The sequence below is a fragment of the Seriola dumerili genome, unplaced genomic scaffold, assembly GCF_002260705.1.
Source record: "Seriola dumerili isolate Sdu_G_001 unplaced genomic scaffold, Sdu_1.0 BDQW01000011.1, whole genome shotgun sequence".
In the NCBI taxonomy this organism is placed as follows: Eukaryota; Metazoa; Chordata; class Actinopteri; order Carangiformes; family Carangidae; genus Seriola; species Seriola dumerili.
The window spans coordinates 2104459-2124794 of record NW_019174266.1 but is presented as its reverse complement, the minus strand read 5'-3'; the positions used below and the strand labels follow the sequence as shown (position 1 = coordinate 2124794).

At 41.8% G+C, this 20336-nt stretch overlaps 1 protein-coding gene across 1 annotated transcript in view; it reads left to right on the top strand.

Annotated features, from left to right (window-relative positions):
• Positions 1-20336, top strand: part of nell1 (neural EGFL like 1) — a 242836-nt gene that overhangs the window by 193610 nt on the left and 28890 nt on the right. Inside the window, exon 15 of the mRNA XM_022748050.1 lies at positions 14954-15049. Within this exon, the coding sequence (XP_022603771.1) occupies positions 14954-15049 (96 nt within the window). The remainder of the gene's footprint in view (positions 1-14953; positions 15050-20336) is intronic.

Below are 20336 nucleotides of genomic sequence, written 5' to 3'. Positions count from 1 at the left end.
TGTGAAATCGTATTTGTCAACATTCGGAGACCTGCGAGACTTCATGTGCATGTTCTGAAGACTTACTGTGACAGACTTGACATTTGACCTGGATTTGAGATTTACACTTGCCTCTGCAGACCTAAAAACAGCTCTGGAGCTGCTGCTGCTGCTGCTGCTGCTGCTGCCGCTGGTAATATTACAGGTAGCTTCTCTCAGTCTTCGGGGAGAGAATGTGAAGAAACAATGAGTCCATGTGTACATGTGTTTTATGGCTTGACAGCTTCTCAGGAGGTTTGGTTGTGTAGATGCATCTTATCAGTATTTTATGGTTTTACTGTTTCTTTTCCTGTCTGTAGCCTCTCCTGATTTTTTTTCCCCATAACATGAGGCTGAATATGAGGCAGGAGGACGTGTGTGGGCACAGTTGGCTGAGTACAGTAAAGTAGAGACTGCCCACTGTTTGCATGTGCACAGCAGAAAACAATAGAACGCATGTATATAGCAGCAAAACACAGATGACGCATTTGTGATATAACATATACTAGACGTACCGAACCTTTTTGCCTCGTGACCCCTTAAAGCTTACAGATTATGGGTGCAGTGCAGACCTGTGTTGAGAGTATTTTAACCAAAGAGTGATTTTATCTGCAGATGGACTTTTTTCCACAGAGTTAGGAGGAGGATTTGAAAAATGCAAAGTCCTGGCTTCAGAAAAACGCCAGAGAAAGATTTGCATCAGTTACTCAAAAGACAAACTCGCTGCACGTTAATCTCTGATCTTCAAAAAGAGAAATATTCCATCACACAACGTGGTATATCTCCTGTAAATATCACTCCGTTATGTCATATAATTTGCAGCAAAGAAAACATAAGCAACACTACTCTCAGCCTCTGGTTCTTATTTTCAGAATATTACAGGTATCATTTGCTCACATAAGCTTACAGGTAAGGTAACAGGAGGTTATTTGTTATTGGTTATTAGCACCTTATAGCATTTATGGGTGCTGCCATCAAAAATCCAGAGACAAGAATTGTGTTGTAACACATAAACACAGAAAACATTAGTTGACACTACACAATTTCAATTTGTGTGAACATATACTGTAGCTCCCTTTGATAAATACTGATGCACACGTCACAAAGTGGAGAAAGAAACTGCACCGATTAGACCCTTCATCAGTTTCAGTGTTATGCAGTAATCTGCTCCACATTTTCAAGTGATGTAGTTGCTTCGGGGTTCTTCTGATTGAAAAAGTCTTCATATGCTGCAAAAGTAATAAAAATGAAGTGATAACTTTCCTCAATAGGAGCAAGCGTACAACGTTGTATAGGTGTGTAGATGATAAATAATGCATTAGTTTATCTGTTGATAAAGTCGTGCTTATCGTCTCAGTTTAATTTCTCTTGATGCCGTCTCCCTCTTCCAATCAACTGAAGATGAAAAGGAAAACTTCGCTCAGAACCACGTGTTCCCCTCGTCGCTCTCTGACTTATGGTGAATTTAATTTGCAACCTGCACAAATGGCGTAAAGAAACTCATAGCGGCGGTGTAAAGAAAGCCTGTTTTCAAACACAGACGGGGTTTTCGTCTGAGACTGATAAGCACAAAGCCCAGAGGCTCCGGGCTCCAAAACACTTTAGTTCAGATCTGTGGCCCCTGACTGATTTATGGCAGGCTGCAGGCTGCACACACACAAATAATGGATAGACAGGCTAAAGGAAATACTTGACTAGGAAAATACCCTGAAACTTAAGCTCATGTAGTCCAATAATGTTGACTCACAGCCATCGCTGGGGATTTCACTATAAAAAAAAAAGTCAATTTTTAGTAATCACTTATTACTCCTGAGACTGTAATGGAACTTGTACTAGTATTTCTTTTAAGTGACAACATTAAGGTTTGAGACTTAAAACTTGGACTTGATTCAGATTCAAGTAACAAAAATAAGAACTGGACTCGGACTTGGCATCTTTGAAACTGGACGAACGTCAGTCTTAAAAGCAAAAATATTCAAGTCTCAAAACATGATGTGCAATTAGCGTCAAAAATTATCCCCCTTCTGAATCATAACTCAGTCAGATCTGAACGCACAGATATACATATGATATTTTTGGATTGTGAGACTCACACCTTCTGATGAAATCTCTAATCTCTCATGTCTGTTGCATATAAACATCCAAAAATTCCCTTAGAAGTGATGAAATAAAAATGCTCCTTATAAGAATAACTGTACAATTGTGGGTACATTACAACAGTAACCGCTAACAGCTAATTCTGCGCGCTTTATTTAACCCTATAATCCCTATTAGCCAAAATGTAAATAAATATAGGTGTAATGCAGTAACACTACTTCCATCTGCTTAGTAACTGTAACCAACTGTATGAGTCAATCAATGATAATAAGCAGATGGACACAGACACAGAGAAATGGATCATGTGTCGTTTTATAAATTAGTATATTGATAGTTATCGACCTTCTGTTGTTATTTTTAGTGTCATGCTGCTCAAGCTGCCGTCACAGTCAGAATATGATCTATGGCTTTATTTATTATTTCGGCTGCCATATCAATAAAGAACATTCAAACAAAGATACACAGAGAGAGAGAGAGAGAGAGAGAGAGAGAGAGAGAGGGAGGCAGATGATCATCATGAGTGCACAGGTGATGGGATCTGCTGCAGATACATTCATGCTGTGTGCGTGGTCTGGCAAAGTGTTGTGTTCATGTTTTTAAACCATCCAATGGTGAATAAGATTGAAAAGTGCAGTTTACATGATACTGCATCAATAATATTGATCCAGTATTTCAATAATGTAACACTGCCATACGTTTTATAATAACGTTTATAATCTTTTAACTTGCATACTTCTACTTTACTTTGTAATTCAGGACTTCTACTTGCAGAGAAGCATTTTACAGTATTATACTAGTACTAGGTGCAATGTGCAGCTAAGGCTGATGGGAAGTTTTGTGTTTATTTATTCTTAAACCACAGTTTGTGCCAAATTCAAATTTTGAACTGATGAGGTTTGAGACAAAAAGTCAGAGGATCAAGTCGATGTTGAAACATTTCGCCTTGTACAAAATAATAAACCGCAAACATGGCAATGTATTTCAGTTTGGAACCAAAGTGGAAGACCAACTAACAGTGCCATCCCTAGAACCCTGACACTGAATAAAAAGGTCAAACCAGAGGCTGGGCATCATTTTTATGATATAGGTGCAGTGAGAGACACAGGGGGATAATTAGGGGAGAGAGAGAGGTCATGACTTGCAGGAAAGGGCTGGATTTAAACCTGGGCTGCAAAGGACTTAATTCTCCACGCTCTACCAGGTGAGCTAGGCGGGGTCAGCCCAGCAGTCGTATCTTTTATATTTTTTTTGTTTCTTATTTGCAGCTTGGACAATGATTAATGTGCTTGTTCTTCCAATCTATCAGATCGTGTGATGAAGTTATTTTAAATCACTTCCACCTGGAATGGCGGCCAATAAAAATGAAATATATCTTTAACTTTCACCATCACAGTCATAAGGATTTTCTAAAGTCGGGGACACATTGCTTCTGAATCTTTCAGCGCTGTGAGCACTACAAACTAGATTCCATTAATCTCCATTGTATTAGGGCGGAGGCAGAACTCTCATATTTTAAACTGAATGACTAGATGGTGTTTTTGCTCGTGTGTGTTTGGTGAACTGCCTCTTTTGATTATACGGATGCTGTAGAAGAATGTGAATAAAAAAATAGTGAATTTTCCCTGGTAGCTCTAAAGGGCAAAACCTGAATCTAATGGAAAAAGTAAAGAGAAAAAACACCACAGTGGACCAACAAGTGACATCTTTCAACACAATCTTCCTCATAAAATCAAATTCCCATCATTTCTTGATGTGACGCATATCCCTCTTCCAGATTCCAGCAGCATGGGTCATGGGTAATTCTGCCACTACATCTCGCCTCTCAGCAGTAAACCTCATCTTATCAGTGAAACAGCAGAGGTTGGAGAAAACAGTGGTGTCAGCTGCCTACCTGTTTGTGTCTCGGTAATGGATTCAGATAGAGGGAGTCGTTCGTCCTGCCGCCACCCTCTGTTATGAAAACTCCTCACATCCAGCAGCCAAGGGCGTCCTTGCTCCTCCCCCACTCATTGCACTGATAGAGTCGTGCCCCTGCGACTCTTCCACAGATGAAAATAGATAAAATCATCCAGACGTGGCGTGAACAGCCAGTTAATGTTTGCCACACACTGATTCGGGTGGAAACGAGGCAATGATGTGAATGTATTTTTATTTTTATTTTTTTTTATCCAGTTGTTATTCAGCAACTGATTTTCACACAAAACTCCCCCAACAGAGAGAACTGTTTTCGCTCGGGGTCATTTTATTTATATTTACTCTGTGTCCCGCCGGATCTACTTTCTGTCCGTTCTCTCTCTCTCTCTTTTCATACACATACTTCAACTTCGTCTGTACTTCAACTGTGCAGGTTTTCAAATACATAAATGCCACTATAAACATACACACACCTAAACGCCTGCAGGTAGGAATTCATCCTTTGTATAACTGTGGATTTTCTTGTTAACTCAAAGAATCTTACACAGTAAGTAAGTTTATTGATTGAATATAATAATATAAAACAAAGCTTTAAACCTGCTTTCATTCATTGTTTTGTCAATTTTGGGGATGTGGAAACAAACAGCATTGACATACTGTCACCTTTTAAGGTGGAATTGATGGCAAAACAGACACTAAACCACATTAACATTCATTTAGAGCAGCACTTGTGTCCACCTGATGAATGTAAGTCCAATATTCCCTCTCTTACCAACTCTGTTCTTGCTGTCCACTAACTCCTGAGGGAAATCTTCTGGCTTTTCAGCTGCTAAATGCCTCACTATGTTCACCAGATAGTTTCTGTGTCTGTGTGCTGTCTGGTGCTGGGTAGGTAGTGTAAAGAGGGTTTCTGGAATTTTTTTTTTTTCTTTTTCATTGTCTGCTCTGTCTGGAAACACCCCTGGCGAGAGAAGTGAGAGTGAACTAGACCAGTTCAGTTGTGGGCTGTAAAACTAAATCGATAATCTAAAAGACAAGGAAATCCTCTGTAGAGCCGAGAGTCGAGTGTGATTCTCTGTGGGAACATTTCTGTGCTTATAATTAACAAATTATTGGTTAAATTTGGTGAACGGTAAAACAACTTCATCCAATAAATCCCTAGAACCTAAAACAACGAGATAAGATGTTTGTCAATCATTTCTGAAACTACACATATGAATGTTTTCTGATCTGGCAGAGAGCATTGTTTGTCAGTTGTTACAGATAACAGAGTTTCCATCGAGGTTTAGGGAAAGATGGTTAACAGAAACCGGGGTCGACTGTTGGTAGAAGACAACACAGTCTCCGGTGTCGATGCCACATTGTCATTTTTCAATTATAAATGTATCAGAATCAACATTTCTCACATTTAACCCCAGACCAAATCCCAACACTGTCTTAACTGGCTCCTACCTAGTGTTTGTGTGTGACTTTTATGTTTCGTTTTGGATCTAATTTTCTGAGTAGTGAGGACAGTCTCAATCTTGTGAGTTGGAGGACGTACAGTATTACTACCTGCTGTTCATTCCCTGTGACAGAGCCACAAGAGCACTGGTGTTGTTCAGGTGGGACACGTTCACTGTGGGATTAAAACTCTAGGTTTAATTCATGTTATTTAATTGATTCACTCCTTTGCTTGTCCTCTTGGTTAGTAGTGCCGTAATCTCTCACCTCCATCATTTGAACCAGGTCTGAGTTTATGACATGCTACTTAAGTTTAGTCAGTCTGAACACGACCCAGAGGATCATTATGTATATGAGGCCGAGCAGGACCATAAGATAAAGCACTAGCCAGTCTTCTAAGGCAGATTCTTACTTGTGGATATTTATAAAAGTGTGATTTTGGATTAGGATTATAGAACATGCTTTTAAGAGATCAGTCTAACTCTCGAGACAGCAATCTTCTGATTTTAAAGTGGCATTAAGCAGGGCTGTGTGGTAACAGATAACAATGAACACAAGAAGATGCAGTGGTATTTTGCTGCCTGAAAAGTGATGGCTGGAGCAAAAAAAAAAAATGCAGAATGCTTTTAAAGTGAGAGCCAGAATCTCAGAGGGGGCTATTTAAATATTGACAGCTGTTTTACATCTAGAAAAAAAAAATCTGGTTGTCAGCTTGCTCATGTTTTTCAGTCTCCCTGTTTAACATCAACTAATGGCACCTCAGCGTTAGCTCAGTCTCCTGCTGCCATCTGGTTATGGAGGCAACAGTTCAGACTGTCTCTCTGCACACACCGCAGCTACAGGAGCAATGAACACAGAGGAGACTGTCCATCTGTGGAAAAAAACAAAACAAAACAAAAAAAAAACAATGTCATAGGTCGTCTGTGCAGGCAGCTTATTACAACCCATAGTCCTGTTTTAGTGTTAGGTGATTTCCAGCGGCAGGATGATGGGAGCAAACGAGGAAGTCAGGTGACGTAACATGAGTGACAACATCCTCTCCGGTGTGAGGAGGAGGGTGAGGGTGAATGGGTTCACAAAACACACGACTTGCAGACTTGCTGTTCATTTCCTTTTTTTGAAGCAAATGCTCATTGTTGTTAGGTGCGGTTACTTTATTTGTACCTGCAGGTAAATTTGGTTTGCAGTAAAGGGTCATTAAATCTTACACATACACATTTAACACACAGCACAGACAAGACCATGTGTGCAAGGTAAATGAAGATAAGTAAATAAATTGAACATTGCTTCTTTGCATTGTTACTACAACATATTGATATGAGTGATGGCTGCTGGAACATGGCTGCTCTCTGCTGCACTTTGGGGACTATGAACCTTCGTCCGGGAGGAAGAAAACTGAAATTCATAGTTGAAATGGCATCAAATGGCATAAGCCATCATTTAAAATCATTTAAAATCGAGCCAGCGATCCGCTGTAACAATCTGGTGCACAGGGGTGCTAGGTGAAGCTGAGACTCACCAATCAGCTTACTGGACCATTTACCAATTTGATTCTGAGAGTTCCAGCTGTTTGTAGATCGATTTCCAAGCCATGACGGCAGAGGAAAAGATAAAATCGATTCAACCAAAGCACGGCAGAATAAGGTCATCATGGTCCTGTCAGTGTGGAAATAGAGGACAGTCTCCTCACACACAGCGAACGCTGATGCCACTTCTTGCACGCAGCTGATTTTCTGTTTTCTGTCTGTCCGTCCGTCTGTCCCATTCTTAAGAACGCGATATCTCATTAACACTTCAGTTCATTTCTAATTAATTTCTTCAAATTTTGCACAAACATTCACTTAGACTCAAGGATGAACTTGATTTTTTTATTCATCAAAGGTCAAAGGTCACAGTGACCTCACAAAACATCTTTTTTTAGCCACAACTCACACATTGGTATGCTAATTATGACACAATTTAACACAAATGTCTAACAGGATAAAATGATGAAGTGATGACATTTAATATCCAGATGGTGACATCATGATGTTCTGCAAAAGCACATTATTCTACGCTGTAACTCAGAAAGGTCCTGCACCTTGTTCTGGTCGGCAGAGGCACAGAACTGTGAGGCAATAATTCTGTTTTTTTTTTTGTTTTTGTTTTGTTTTTTAATCCTTGACTGCTCCACACTCTTAAACTGCGTATTTATTATTGTAACCATGACAACAAAGGTTCAGTATGCCTGCCGCCAGGAGGGCTCATATGGGTTTTACCAGAAGAAAGGGACAAATAATGTAAGCGGTCATTCAGGTCGGCGGACTTGTTGTTATTGAATATATTGTTAGAGAAAATGATTACCTGAACTTGGATGGAGCTAAGAGTGGCTTCTCATAGGAGAAAACATCATTTAAGTGAATGATAGAGGTGTGAGTGCGTCACCATACTTATTCCTGGAGTTGCATTTTTTTTTTTTTTTACCTGGAAATCCAAATGAGTCTCTATTCTGGTTGTTCGCTCGCAACGCTCCTGCCCTTCACTCTTGAGCAGTTTGAAATGTGTGGAGCTGCATTCCAGAGCAAGAAATCTCCGAGAGCACCTAGTGGAATTAATTGTCGTGTCAGCCATATTGATCAGCCACCCTTTAAACCCTCTGCTGATACATTATGGCAGTAAAAATCTTCCCTAATGCGTCTTTAATCCATGCCGACCGCCTGGCCTGAGTCCTTATTGTCTTGTAAGTGCCGCCATTATCTGTGATGTTCAGTAAACGCTGAACAGAGAGTACAGCCAAGGGTGAACTGCTTCTCCTGTGATGCATTGCAAAGCGAGCTGATTTGTATGAGTAAATGAGATGGCCTTAATTCTTCCTTCGCGGAGTTTCTTGGTCCTCTCAGCTCTTCTGTGCAAGCTGACAGTGGACCTCTACCTCTGCGTTTAAGCCCATTGTGCTGCATTCATTAGCGGGGAGGCTATGCAGATATTATACAGACACACTGCAGGGAGAGGTAGAGAGAGGAGGCCTCTTTTCCCTCTGAGATCGGGTTTGTAGGAGAGAGAGAGATCAAGAGGAGGAAGGAGCTCAGAGTCCATTATCTAGATGCCCCTATGTTCTTCTGTCAGAACTACCGATGGTGTGTGTTCAGGAACTCGCTGTGATGTGTTTTATTGCGCACTCTCTCCCTCCTCCTTGTATCAGCATCTGTTGGAAGACATGCTCATATTTAAAAGCTGCATTAATTGATTTTTGGGCACTAGGGGGCAGGGACACTGCAAAACAGCCGACAGAAACACACCCCTGATATACAGTATTATCACAGTTAAACATCGTTATGGTTAAATTATCTGTGTCTGACCACCTGATGAATGTGAATCCAATATTTACTCTGCTTTTCACTCCGGTTTGGTCGCCAACTCCTTCAGCTCTTCATAACTTTGTGTGACTGCTCTTTGGCGATGGGCAGGTAGTGTAAAGTGGGCTTATCGGAGCTTGCTTGTTGCAGCTGCTGGATTTGAGGTCAGTGGTAATGGCTGACCTGCGAGTCAGACTGAAAGAAAGATGTCAGCGATGCTTAAATGCCAATGAGTCACACGGCCACACAGTCCAAACGGACTCTGACCTCTGTTACGACTCAGAACTGAGACTGCGAAATAATGAGAAATACCACCAGACTCTGTAGTTTATCGGTTCTGTGTTCGTAGTGATTGAACACTGCAGAAATACAATACTTCATATTTTGAGAGTATATAGAAAGTATGAGATTTTCTGTGATATTATTGTTTTTTTATGATTCATTATGCATGAAAAAAAAAAAACATTAGGAGATTGCAGTTTTATCTCAAATGAGGATTCTGAGTGGACTGATAGATTTGCAGAATCAGAAATATGTTGGTTATCTGAGATGGAAAAGCGGGACATCTAAAGACATTTCTGTGATCCGATCGGTAAATGTACCAAGATATTCAAAGACTGAAGCTGAATTCTCTGAAGGTTTGTCACTATGAGTGACCTCGTCCCAGTTTGTGCCTCTTATCTAACAGTGTTACTTTTGACTCGCAGTGGTAAGCATCTGCTTTTGTGAGGAGATAAATACCCCGTCAGTGTCTGAAAAACCCAGTAGTTCATCGCAGCTGTTCTAAAGGTAAGTCCTGAATATTCAAATACTCTCATAACCATCTCAGTGTTTGCACCGCTGGGAATTTATCTTTCACAGAAACAGATGCCTACCACTGTGACTCGGATGCATTGCTAGTGCTCTTACATGCGAGGCACAAATTGGAGCCAGGAGTGATTCCCTTTCACACAGTGTGGGGTCAAGAAATAAAAGAAGCTAAGAGAAATGAAAAATGCAGCTTCAAATTCCAGAGGTTTGAACTTTCAGTCAGAGATGAGATCATTATCAGGAGGCTAACAATGTCTTAATGCAGCATGTTAGTGAACTGTGCTGAACTCCATGGGACGCTAATTATTAGCACAATTATATTCTACCATAGAATTTCAAAGCTCATTTTTTTTCAGCCTTCATACCTTCTTGAGTTTGTGGAATATCCGTTGTCTTTCTCTATGATATTCCTGCTATTAATTCTTAGATGGATCCTTGGACGCCCAACGACCGTGAACGTAGCTGTTAGCCACGGCACAGAGTGGAATGATTCCATTCTCACCACCCACTGGAAAGCAATCTAGACCCGTAATGGGAAACTCAAATAGCAAATCTATGGGTATAAGCATGTCTGGAGAAGTCACGAGTCAGCAACAGGCTCAGTTAAGCAGTGAGATAGTTTAGCTGGAGGTCATGGGGGCTACAATGAAGGAGGGCAGTCTCCTCCTCACAGCCCCAGCGCAGGCTGTTTTGTCGCTGTAGTGGGGGTCTGGTAAATGTGATGTGGAGGGGAGGGGGAAATGGTAAGTTGATACAAGCCGCACAAAGAGGAGTGGAAGTGTTGTTGATGCTTTGTACAAGTCAGTGGTGTGATAACGGAGGAGTTTGTGGAGGGCTAAGATATTTCTAGCGACAATGGCGCAGGATAGCAATCTGTAGCATCAGTGATAAACATCAGGTTTCGCTGTCAGAGCGGGAAACGTAGAGACAAACTTTTACAACCACAGGAGAAGCCAGTGCAACAGAACACAATGCAGCTGCACCGCTCATCTTTTTGTCCACTTCCCTTCAGTGGTAAGGGATGTTCACCTGTGGTTGTTGAACAGCAAGACCGCAATTTTTATTCTGTTCTTAATCTTGGAAAAACATCACTATGATACTTGTATAGTCTATGTAGAGCTGTAAGCTGCAAAAAAAAAAAAAACAAAACAACAAGGCCTCTTCTGTCAAAGGCATAATTGAAAACAGAAAATCCTCAGAGAGCTGGTGATGTGCAGCGCATCCACCGAACATCTCGCAGCTCTTCTTGCCATTCTTGCATGTAAACACAATCATATGATCATGCATAGTATAATCTGACGATACTTGCCCACATTTGTAGCTGTTGCCGCTTGGTGTTATCATGATAAATCTGTGTTTCAGTGCAGACAGTTACCCCAGTGGTCTAAATTTCTGCTGTCCAACTGGAAATTGTGGGTTGTCTTTGGTTTCCGGCCGGCATTGACTGAAGAGTGTGGGTCTTTAAAAAAAAAAAAAAGCATAACACCAAACTCCAGCCTCGTCTTTGGAAGTCATTAGTTCGACAGGCAGAGCAGCTGATGCTGATGGTGGTGAAATGATAATTAGAGCCGGAGATAGATTGAGTCAATATAAGTGTAATTTTTTAAGTGTGAGGTTTATTAGTACAGAGGCAATCAGGCTCCTAATGAGGGCCTGATGGAACTTCTTAAATAGTGGAACCAGTCAAATTAATGGCTCTAATAGCTTCTGGCGTGGGACTCTGCTTTTATTTATTGCACTTGTGTATTCTATTGTCTATTTAGTACTTTTTTTTTTTTTTTTTTTTTTTTTTCAAAATACCAGTGTGATAATTTACTCGGATAAATTATGTTTCTTTGGATTCATAAAGCAACGGGAGACACGCTGCTGCACATACATTACACACACACACACACACACACACACAGGCATTACGCTCACACACCCTATGTATGTGACTATAAATAGATTTTTCAGCCCATTAAGACTCATCTTTCAAATCATGTCATTAATTAAGCTTAGAAATACTAAAGTAATTTCTCTTTAATGAACTTGCTCAATTAAGTCTGCCCTCTTTTTGGTTTAATCCTCCTCGCTTTAAGCACTGGATAACTACTCCTTCTCTCTGGCTCTCCCTGCACTCGCTCTTCCTTTTGTTTTTCGTGGCGTGCGTTTCTCTGCCAGCCCTCTCCTCAACCTGCAGCCTTCCCCCTTCGCCTGTTTGTCTCAGCCAAGTTGATTCATCACACCCTGTGCACTCACGGAACAAATCGCAGTCATTTGCACTGCTAGCCTGCTTCCAGCTAAAAGGCAGTGAGACAGTTGTACGTGTAGGCTCACGCGCACACACACACACACACACACACACACACACACACACACACACACACACACGCTCCCACACACACACTCACACACACACAAACACAGGGACATATTTTAAAATAACTGCAAAATAGACAAGTGAAATGTCGCCCAGTGGATGATGCAGGTAGCTCTGTGGGCGCTCACTAACAAAATACGTCATTTAACCAAATTGAATCTAAATCCAACCAGTGCCTGTCAATTAAGATTAACTTATTATCCCCATTTGGCCAAGTTCGACCTTCATTTATGGACTTAATGCTTTTAGTTATGTTTTTGAGACTCATCAACAGGTTTTTCCAGACAAGTGACCACTATTGGAGGCCTCTGTCAGTAGCTAAGGGAAAAATAACATGACTGTATAAAGCATGTACACCCACCCAGCAATTTATAAGGACTACACCTGCTCATTCATGCAATTATCCAGTCAGCCAATCATGTGGCAGCAGTGCAATATGTAAAATCATGCAGATATAGGTCAGGAGCGTCAGTTAATATTCACATGAGACATCAGAAATGGGAAGAGCTGTGACCCCAGTGACTTTGACCCTGGCCTGTTTGTTGGTGTACGGGTCAGAATTTGGCGGCAACAGCGTGAATAAATGGACCCAGCCTGCCTTGTGTCAGCAGTCATAGCCGGTGGTGGTGGTGTTACGGTGTGGGGGATGTTTTTATCGGCACACTTTTGGCTTCTTAGCCTCTCTGGGCGTTGTTGTTCCCCATGTGCATCCCTTTATGGCCGCAGTTCACCATCTTCTAATGGTTACTTCAAACACGATCATGCACCGCACCGCGTTGCAAAGCAAAAGTTGTCTCAAACTGGTTTTTACAAGCATGACAATGAGTTCAGTGAACTTCAGTGACCTCACCAGTCACCAGATCTGCATCCAGTTTTGGCTCAGGAGGTCGAGCGGGTCGTCCACTAACCAGAAGGTCGATGGTTCAATCCCCGGCTCCTCCTCCGCATGTCGAAGGGTGCAGATTTTCCCCCGTTGGCTGTTCCATCAGTGTATGAGCGTGTGTATGAATGCGATGTGTGAATGGGTGAATGTGGCATGTTGCAAAGCGCTTTGAGTGGTCGATAAGACGAGATAAGTGCAGTCCATTTACCATTTAACAACTTTGGGATGTGGTAGAACAGAAGAGTGGCAGCGTGAATGTGCAGCTGATAAATCTGCAGAAATGACACAGACATGATGGTGACCTTCCCCTGATTTAAACTAAGTAGCTAAACTTGCCTAAACTCAACCGGACTTTGAGGAAAGTGCTGGCGGGTCAGAACATGCATTTCATTTTTGGAAGAGTCATTTTGTCTGTTGTGTCAAAACCCCAGTCACAAAATGCACAGGCCAGGTTCCCCAGCATGCACTCCAAACCTGCAGGGGGCAACCACACAATTTGGTGCACCCATGTGCACAGGAAGTGCTTCACAGGAAGGGAAAATGATAAATGTTTGGGAAGGAGCTCAATTCACTCTCTCACCTGCTGCTGAAGAACAATAGGCTACAGCCACAGCTCATGTTCATCATCACAGATGCAACTGGTAGGACAAACCAAGTTTATGTGCTATTCTGTTCTATTTTATTCCATCCTCCCCATCTTGAAGAAAATAAAAAATCAAAGAATTGAGTTGTCCTTTGCGTTCCTCAGATGAGCAAGCCATTTGTCAAGTTTGGGCAGAGTTGTGGTCAGCCAGAGAGAAAAAAAACTTCAAACAAAACTTGACATTGTCTTTTGTTTTCGTTGGTCCTCTTACCAGCAACACGAGGCACTTACAAAACACATACTGCAGGAAAAAGTGAGAGGCAGCAAATCCATGCATGCTAGGGTTTTACCACATTCTTTGAAGCGTGGCACAGCAGTAGTTCAGGTGTTAGAGTAAGTCGACCTTGACACCGAGTTCGGCTCCTGATGTTACAGGTTAGCACCTTGCATGCCAGCTTGGCCCCAAAATCAGTGTTTGAATGTGGGTGTGTGCGTGAGTTCACTGTTCTCAGGATGAATGTGCTATATAAAGCCAGTTCCCTTACCGTGGAGCCGAGCCCGAGTATCCTCAATAAAATGATGATCGTTGTGCTTTTCAACCAGCGCAAACAAGCTTTTACAATAATCCCCACTGGAAAACACAAACAATATTCAGTTCACTTTTTGTAGCGGAAGCATCAGGTGAAGGTGAATGAAGCTTCACGACTGTTAATTGTAACCAATTAAAACCAAGAGTTTTCAAACAGCTGATTTAACACGGTGCAACAGGTTAGCGAACAGATGTATACCCACACATCTGGGAGACACCTTTCACATTACTCAGTCATTTGATTCATTGTTAGTTAAAAATATTTATCAGTGCAGTGTTAAAAAAAAAAAAGTGTCTGTTTCAGACATTTTCACCCATTTTGACTTTTTTCTTTTTTAATCTCCATCACTTAACTATGATACTTTTGCAGCCACGTGGAGTAGCTGTCCTCTAGATGATAACCACTTGAAAGATAGATTTAACATCACACACTTTCAATAAACCAAAATGAATTTTAAGGAGGACAGGTAACGGGTCTGAGCTGATGTCGGGTAATAAAACTGCAGCAGAACAGCCTCGTTCAGATGCGCAATGTTGCCATTTCAGATCGTGTGATAATATTTTGTCAGGTTGCTTCATGGCTCTCCACATCCTGAGCGTGCACACACACACACACACACACACACACACACACACACACTACTAAACATAAAAATACCATTTATACACCCATGTGAATGACAAAAAAGTGTCAGTGTTTCCTCCCAGAACTGTTACGCTGCTTTTAAAATAGTCAGGGGAATCACTTTGCACCTTGTAATGCGTTCACCAAACCTTTAACTGCAGGAATTCAAAGCCATTTTTGTGCTGCTGCTGCTGCTGCTGCTGCTGCTGCTGCTGCTGCTGCTGCTGCTGCTGCTGCTGCTGTGATAGAACATGAAGACAAACTGAACTAACAAATTTCTCTTTGTCTCTCCAGCCTTCTGTGAAGAGGGATGTAGGAGCGGAGGGACCTGTGTGTCTCCCAACACGTGCGTCTGTCCCTCGGGATTTACAGGACGCCGCTGCGAGACAGGTAAGACCTGACGACCCCTGCTGACCTTTCACGTGTCCGTCTTGTTCGAATGGAGCATCCATATTGTTTTTTCATCGAGTCAGAAGTGACATCAGAGGGATGGTCATCAGGGTCAGTCTGAGGGCTCGGCAGTTGCCCTTTGTTTCTCTCTCCCTCTTGTCTCCCTCTCTCTCTCACACACACACACACACACACACACACACCCACTTTGACTCTCTATCTCTAAAGCCCTGTGTTTAAATTGGACACTGCAGAGATTGAGGATCCCAGGAGAGCTGTAGAAAACGACTGCTAATTCTTCTCTACTTGCCTCCTCCCCTCTTCCTTCTTTCCTTTCATCTCCTCCTTCATCTCCCTCACTTCCTTCCTGTCTTCCTCTTCCTCTTTTCTTTTCCTCCCCTTTCCTTTTATCCTGTCTCTTATTCTTCTCTCCTCCTTCCTTCATTTCCATCACCACATCCCCAGTCTCTACCTTTTTTTGTTCCCCTCCTCCTCCTCCTCCTCATATTTTTCTGCTCATTCATCATCTCTTTTCATCCCTCATTTCTCTCCTCTCCTCTTGTTATTAAAGCTTCTGTCTCTGCGGTCTCTTTTTACTGAAGTGATCAACCAGCTCGCACAAACCCCTCCCATTCATGGGTCAGCCATTCAAGGAGTGTTGCCATGGTTTCTCCTTAGATACCGGATTGCACATACATGTGCACGTTATTGGTGACAAAAAGCTCCATGTGTATCCACAAACACTTAGACCCCAGGTACTGCTGTCAGTCCTGATACACCCTCCATTAACGCGTAAAGCAGAGGAAGATGGTGCACGTCTGTTTGCTGAAACCCCCCTGGGACACATTTCCTTTCTTCATCACAAGTCTGCGTTGTCTGCGGATAACACTCAGTGGAAAGCACCAGTCAGGAGGGAGCGGGTGATATTAAGTGTAAAAACTACACAAATGCCTTTTTTCCTTTTTTTCTTTTTTTTTTTTTGTCTTTTTTATGTGTGTGTGTGTGTGTGTGTGTGATTAATTCCTCATTGATTTTCTCAAAGGATAATAAAATACCATTCCCTGCCAATCCCCCCCCCCCACAAGATTACACATTATGACAAAGTAAACTGTTGCCCTGAAGATAAGACTTTATTAAGCCCAAAGGGAAATTAAAGATGGCCCTTACAACGTTATGTAGCGCACCTTAAGTAAGAAGAAACATATACATGTATGAAATTAGTAAAATCAATGGAAAATTAAAAACTGATTTCACCCCTGCTGGTGTTTCCTGTAGCAGTGGTGATAAGGTGAAAGTTTAATTTTCTTACATACTGGCTGGTTCGAGTTTCTCATTTGGGTTAAAATTGTCATTTCTGCTGAAGTTCCTTCAAGTTAATTAAATGGAGACGGCATTAAGATGTGATGGTTAAGGTTTGAGTAAGGGGCTAGGAAATGCAGTTCCACACAAATTTACTAAGACAAAGATGTATGTGAGTGTGTGTGTGTGCATGTTCATGGGGAAATGCACAGTTTTCACTCACTTTTATCAAACATAAGTTGGACGTTGCCAGTCAGTTACTGAAGCTGTGCATTTTCATCCCTCAAAGTTTAGTAGAATAAAAAAAAAACTCTGTGGTTAAATCACTTCACTGCACTTCTTCTTCTCTTTCACAACACTTTTATCTTTGCTGTGGAGAAAATAATGAATCAGACATACTCTCAGGTCTTAAGTATTTGAACCTCTGAGAGGTAATCAGTGGCAATCAGCATGCAACACATTTTATGAAAGCTGGCAATAAACCAAGGGCTAATTAACCTCCCAAAAAAACAGCATCAAATATCTATCAATTAATTAACATGGCAAACCAAATCCTCAGTGCTGTTCTTTGAAAATTAAATTTTATATCCAAATGGTAACGTTTCACCATGGCAACTTGGCACAGGCTTTACATTTGTGCTTGTAAATTGAATTTTGATGACTAACAGAGTGAAAGAGTGGTTTGAAAAATGACTACATCGCATCTGTAAAATGATTCTGTTGCTCCTCTTTGAACCACTTTAGAGGGGGCGAGCAGAGAGCAGAGAGATTATGCAAAGAAGAAAATAAAGTGTTGAAGTGAGGAGCGGATGAGGCGCAGAAAGCAGCCCCCCTTCTCCCTCTCCCCTCTTATTTCCTCATAAGCACCAGAATGTGAACTTACACACCGTCCCACTAATGAGGCTCCTCCCTGTGGCCCTCTGACTGCTGCCCCAGGAGGTTACAGTCGCTCTGTCTCCTTCTGTCAGAATCTGTGTCTGTCTCTCCCCGTCACAAATGTCTGAGACCTCGCTGTATATCTCATTCGCAGAAACTGCAGAAGAACAGGGTTTCATTTCTAATCACTGTGAGCTTACACCTGAGCCGCCGACGACTCTGCATTTGTCTTCAGTTTTGATTTTAAAGTTTGCTTGAAAAGAATGAGGGATAACAAAGATAAACATGGACAAAATCCTGAACACTCGGAGACATCATATCTTCATAACAAACTAGTAATGGGTACATCTTTGAAGAAAAAGCGCATGTGCTCGATTCAGCTGAGAAATCGCAGCTGAAATACTGAAAGCAATGCAAATGTCTCATTATATAAATAGTGGCATTTGAAGTGAAAGCACTGAAAGGAAATGAAGTGTCAGTTCAAATGTCACCGCTCATTCAGATTTAGGGCAAAGATTATGTTGTTACCGACCAGTATCATTAAATTGTCAGACATGTAAACAGTTTTAGCATTTTAGCTCAACACTTATTTGAAAAAACTTTTTGTCCCTTTAGAGTTTCCGTAGTTTTTATTTGACACATCATGTGACATCTACAGCCGTCTTGTACTTATGTCATAATAGTGTTACTGAAGTGAAAGACTTTCATGTCCTGCTGTCGGGATGGTGGAGTTTCCCTTGAAGACTTGCTGTAGGCAACTTGTACAAGCTGTACAGAAGCTTCTTGTTTTAACTCATGTTCTCTGTGTCTGTCTCTGTGTTTCCCTCTCGGCGCGTCTCTACCTGAGAGTGTCTGTCAAACTCGCTGTCTGTCTGTCTGTCTGTACGTCTCTCATGAACCTCTGTCCATCTGCCTCTCTGCTGCCCTTCCCTCCCGCGTAATGAAACACCTCGCTGCTCCACTGACTCCTCTCCTCTGTGGGGGCACACTGCGGCTCAGTGGGAGTTTAAGAGCATCTAAATATAAAGCACATGGGAACAGAGTTGATCTTTTCATCTTCTCCCACGGTAATCCGTTCTTTGGAGTCACTCGTCTTCCTCCAGTGGGTTCATAGAGCCGCCACAGATCCACCACTGGATCCTTGTGACTTATTTTTCTGAAAGGCTTCACTCCGGGTTCAAAGATCAAAAACAGAACAGCTCCCCAAACGACCAACTCCCACTTCGCACGACGTGAAGTATATACCGCTTCTTTGCCAAAACAGCTAATGCAATATAATGTACTGTAGGTACTGTACTGCAGAGTATGTGGTTGGGTGAGAGCTGACCCATTTTGTAACAAACATTGTTCTCCAAGTTGACTTCAATGTGACTGCTGAGGAGTTTTGTGGTTCAGCCAAACTGCGGAAAGCATCCGCAGCTCTTCACCGCCGAGTTCAAAGTGTAAACCTGACACAAACCTGCCCTCACATATGCACGCTGAAAGTGTTACCGCGTGCTCCCTCTTTACTGAGGAGATCTCCTCCAAGTGTGACCGCAGTGGAAGACATGGGGGGCAAAATCTGCACTTCACAAAAACGCTTTCTACAGTTAAATCAAAGCTAATATGAGGCTTCAGCAGTTTATGTCAGTCAAATCAATTGGATAACTTCCTATTTAACAGTCTTCAGACATTCCCGCTTTATGCTTCTTGGGCATTTAGCTGAGCAGCAGCATCAGCTAAACTTTAGAAGTCAGTTTTGCAATGAACACGGACTGCATTTTTTTTTCTCATTCAAAGGCAACAATTTGACCCCATGATAGTTGGGCTTCTTTCTCTTTTTCCCTTTTTTTTTTCCTTTTTTTTTTTAGCTTTTGAGGTAGGTTTAAGAAAAACACATCAGCAGGGTGCCTTGGATTATTTCCGCACTGAGGCGGATGAATCTGAGAATGTGGCCACATGAGGTTTTTTTTTTACAAAGCCATCCATTGAGACTGAAATGAAGGGTTGTGACTGTATTTTCACTTTCTGGATAATAGCTTCATGTTGGTGCCACTTCACTGAGCAATAAAATTTTAGGGATAATATTTGAAGATGTATTTAGGCTCTGCTTTATCTAGAAATATTTTAGACTTTTAGACACTGGTGAGACTCCAGGATTTACATGTAACCTAGATGTCCAAAAACCTACAAACTGTACATATAAAACCCTTAAATACTGTATCAAGTCAGTAACAGCTTACTGTCGCAAGTAGACGTTTTATCACATGCAATTACAAGAGGTAAATGAAAATGAGTGTTGATATCAGAAGTCGTATAGAGCAGCGTTGCATCCCATCATTAGTGCTTAGTTATGGTCTGTGGTCACTGTAACTGCTGCTTTAATCCAGCAGGCTGTTAATTTCATGCACATTTACTGGTCACAGATTGTCAGGTAGCAACAAACACAAACCTCCGGTGACTGTTTCTGTTTGAGGACACTTTACTGTAAATGCCCCGTGTGGCATTTCCTGAGATGTTGTTTCAGTAGGTTAGTAGGGCTGAGATAAGTGTAATTATGTAAAGCTCAGTAGTCCAGAGGATCCTCCAGAGAGCTCAGGGATTATTTTAACTATGTGTGGATTAATTCCCATTTCCTCGCTGAGCTAAAACTCACAGCTCTTCACATTCTGGGCTGTCACAAAGTCTTCATGTATCCCCGCTGGGAAAATTCACAGACGGGGCAGAAGTGAAGCCCTGCAGAAAGTACTAAGTGCTCCCGTTTGCATTGTAATGGAAGGAAACAGAGGGAAATATGAAATGCTGTCTGGCTGCTTTCCTTCCTGTGGCTGTAACAAGGATTGATGGAATGTGTGTGTGTGTGTGTGGGTGTGTGGGTGTGTGCCCATGTGTACTCTAGCATATTGTACCCCATACAACAGGAAGGTCACCTGTCCACTTCACTGCCACATACAAAGAGAATGAATGGCTGTTCACACACAAACACTCACTTGTACACGCACACCAGTTAACAAATAGCTTTATAACCCTATTGAGCAAGAGGAATTATTGACTGTGTGTGAATGAAATGAGCTTTTATCACATCTAAATAAAAAGGTCTTACTAGGCAGGTGATGGATGGCATTTTAAACAA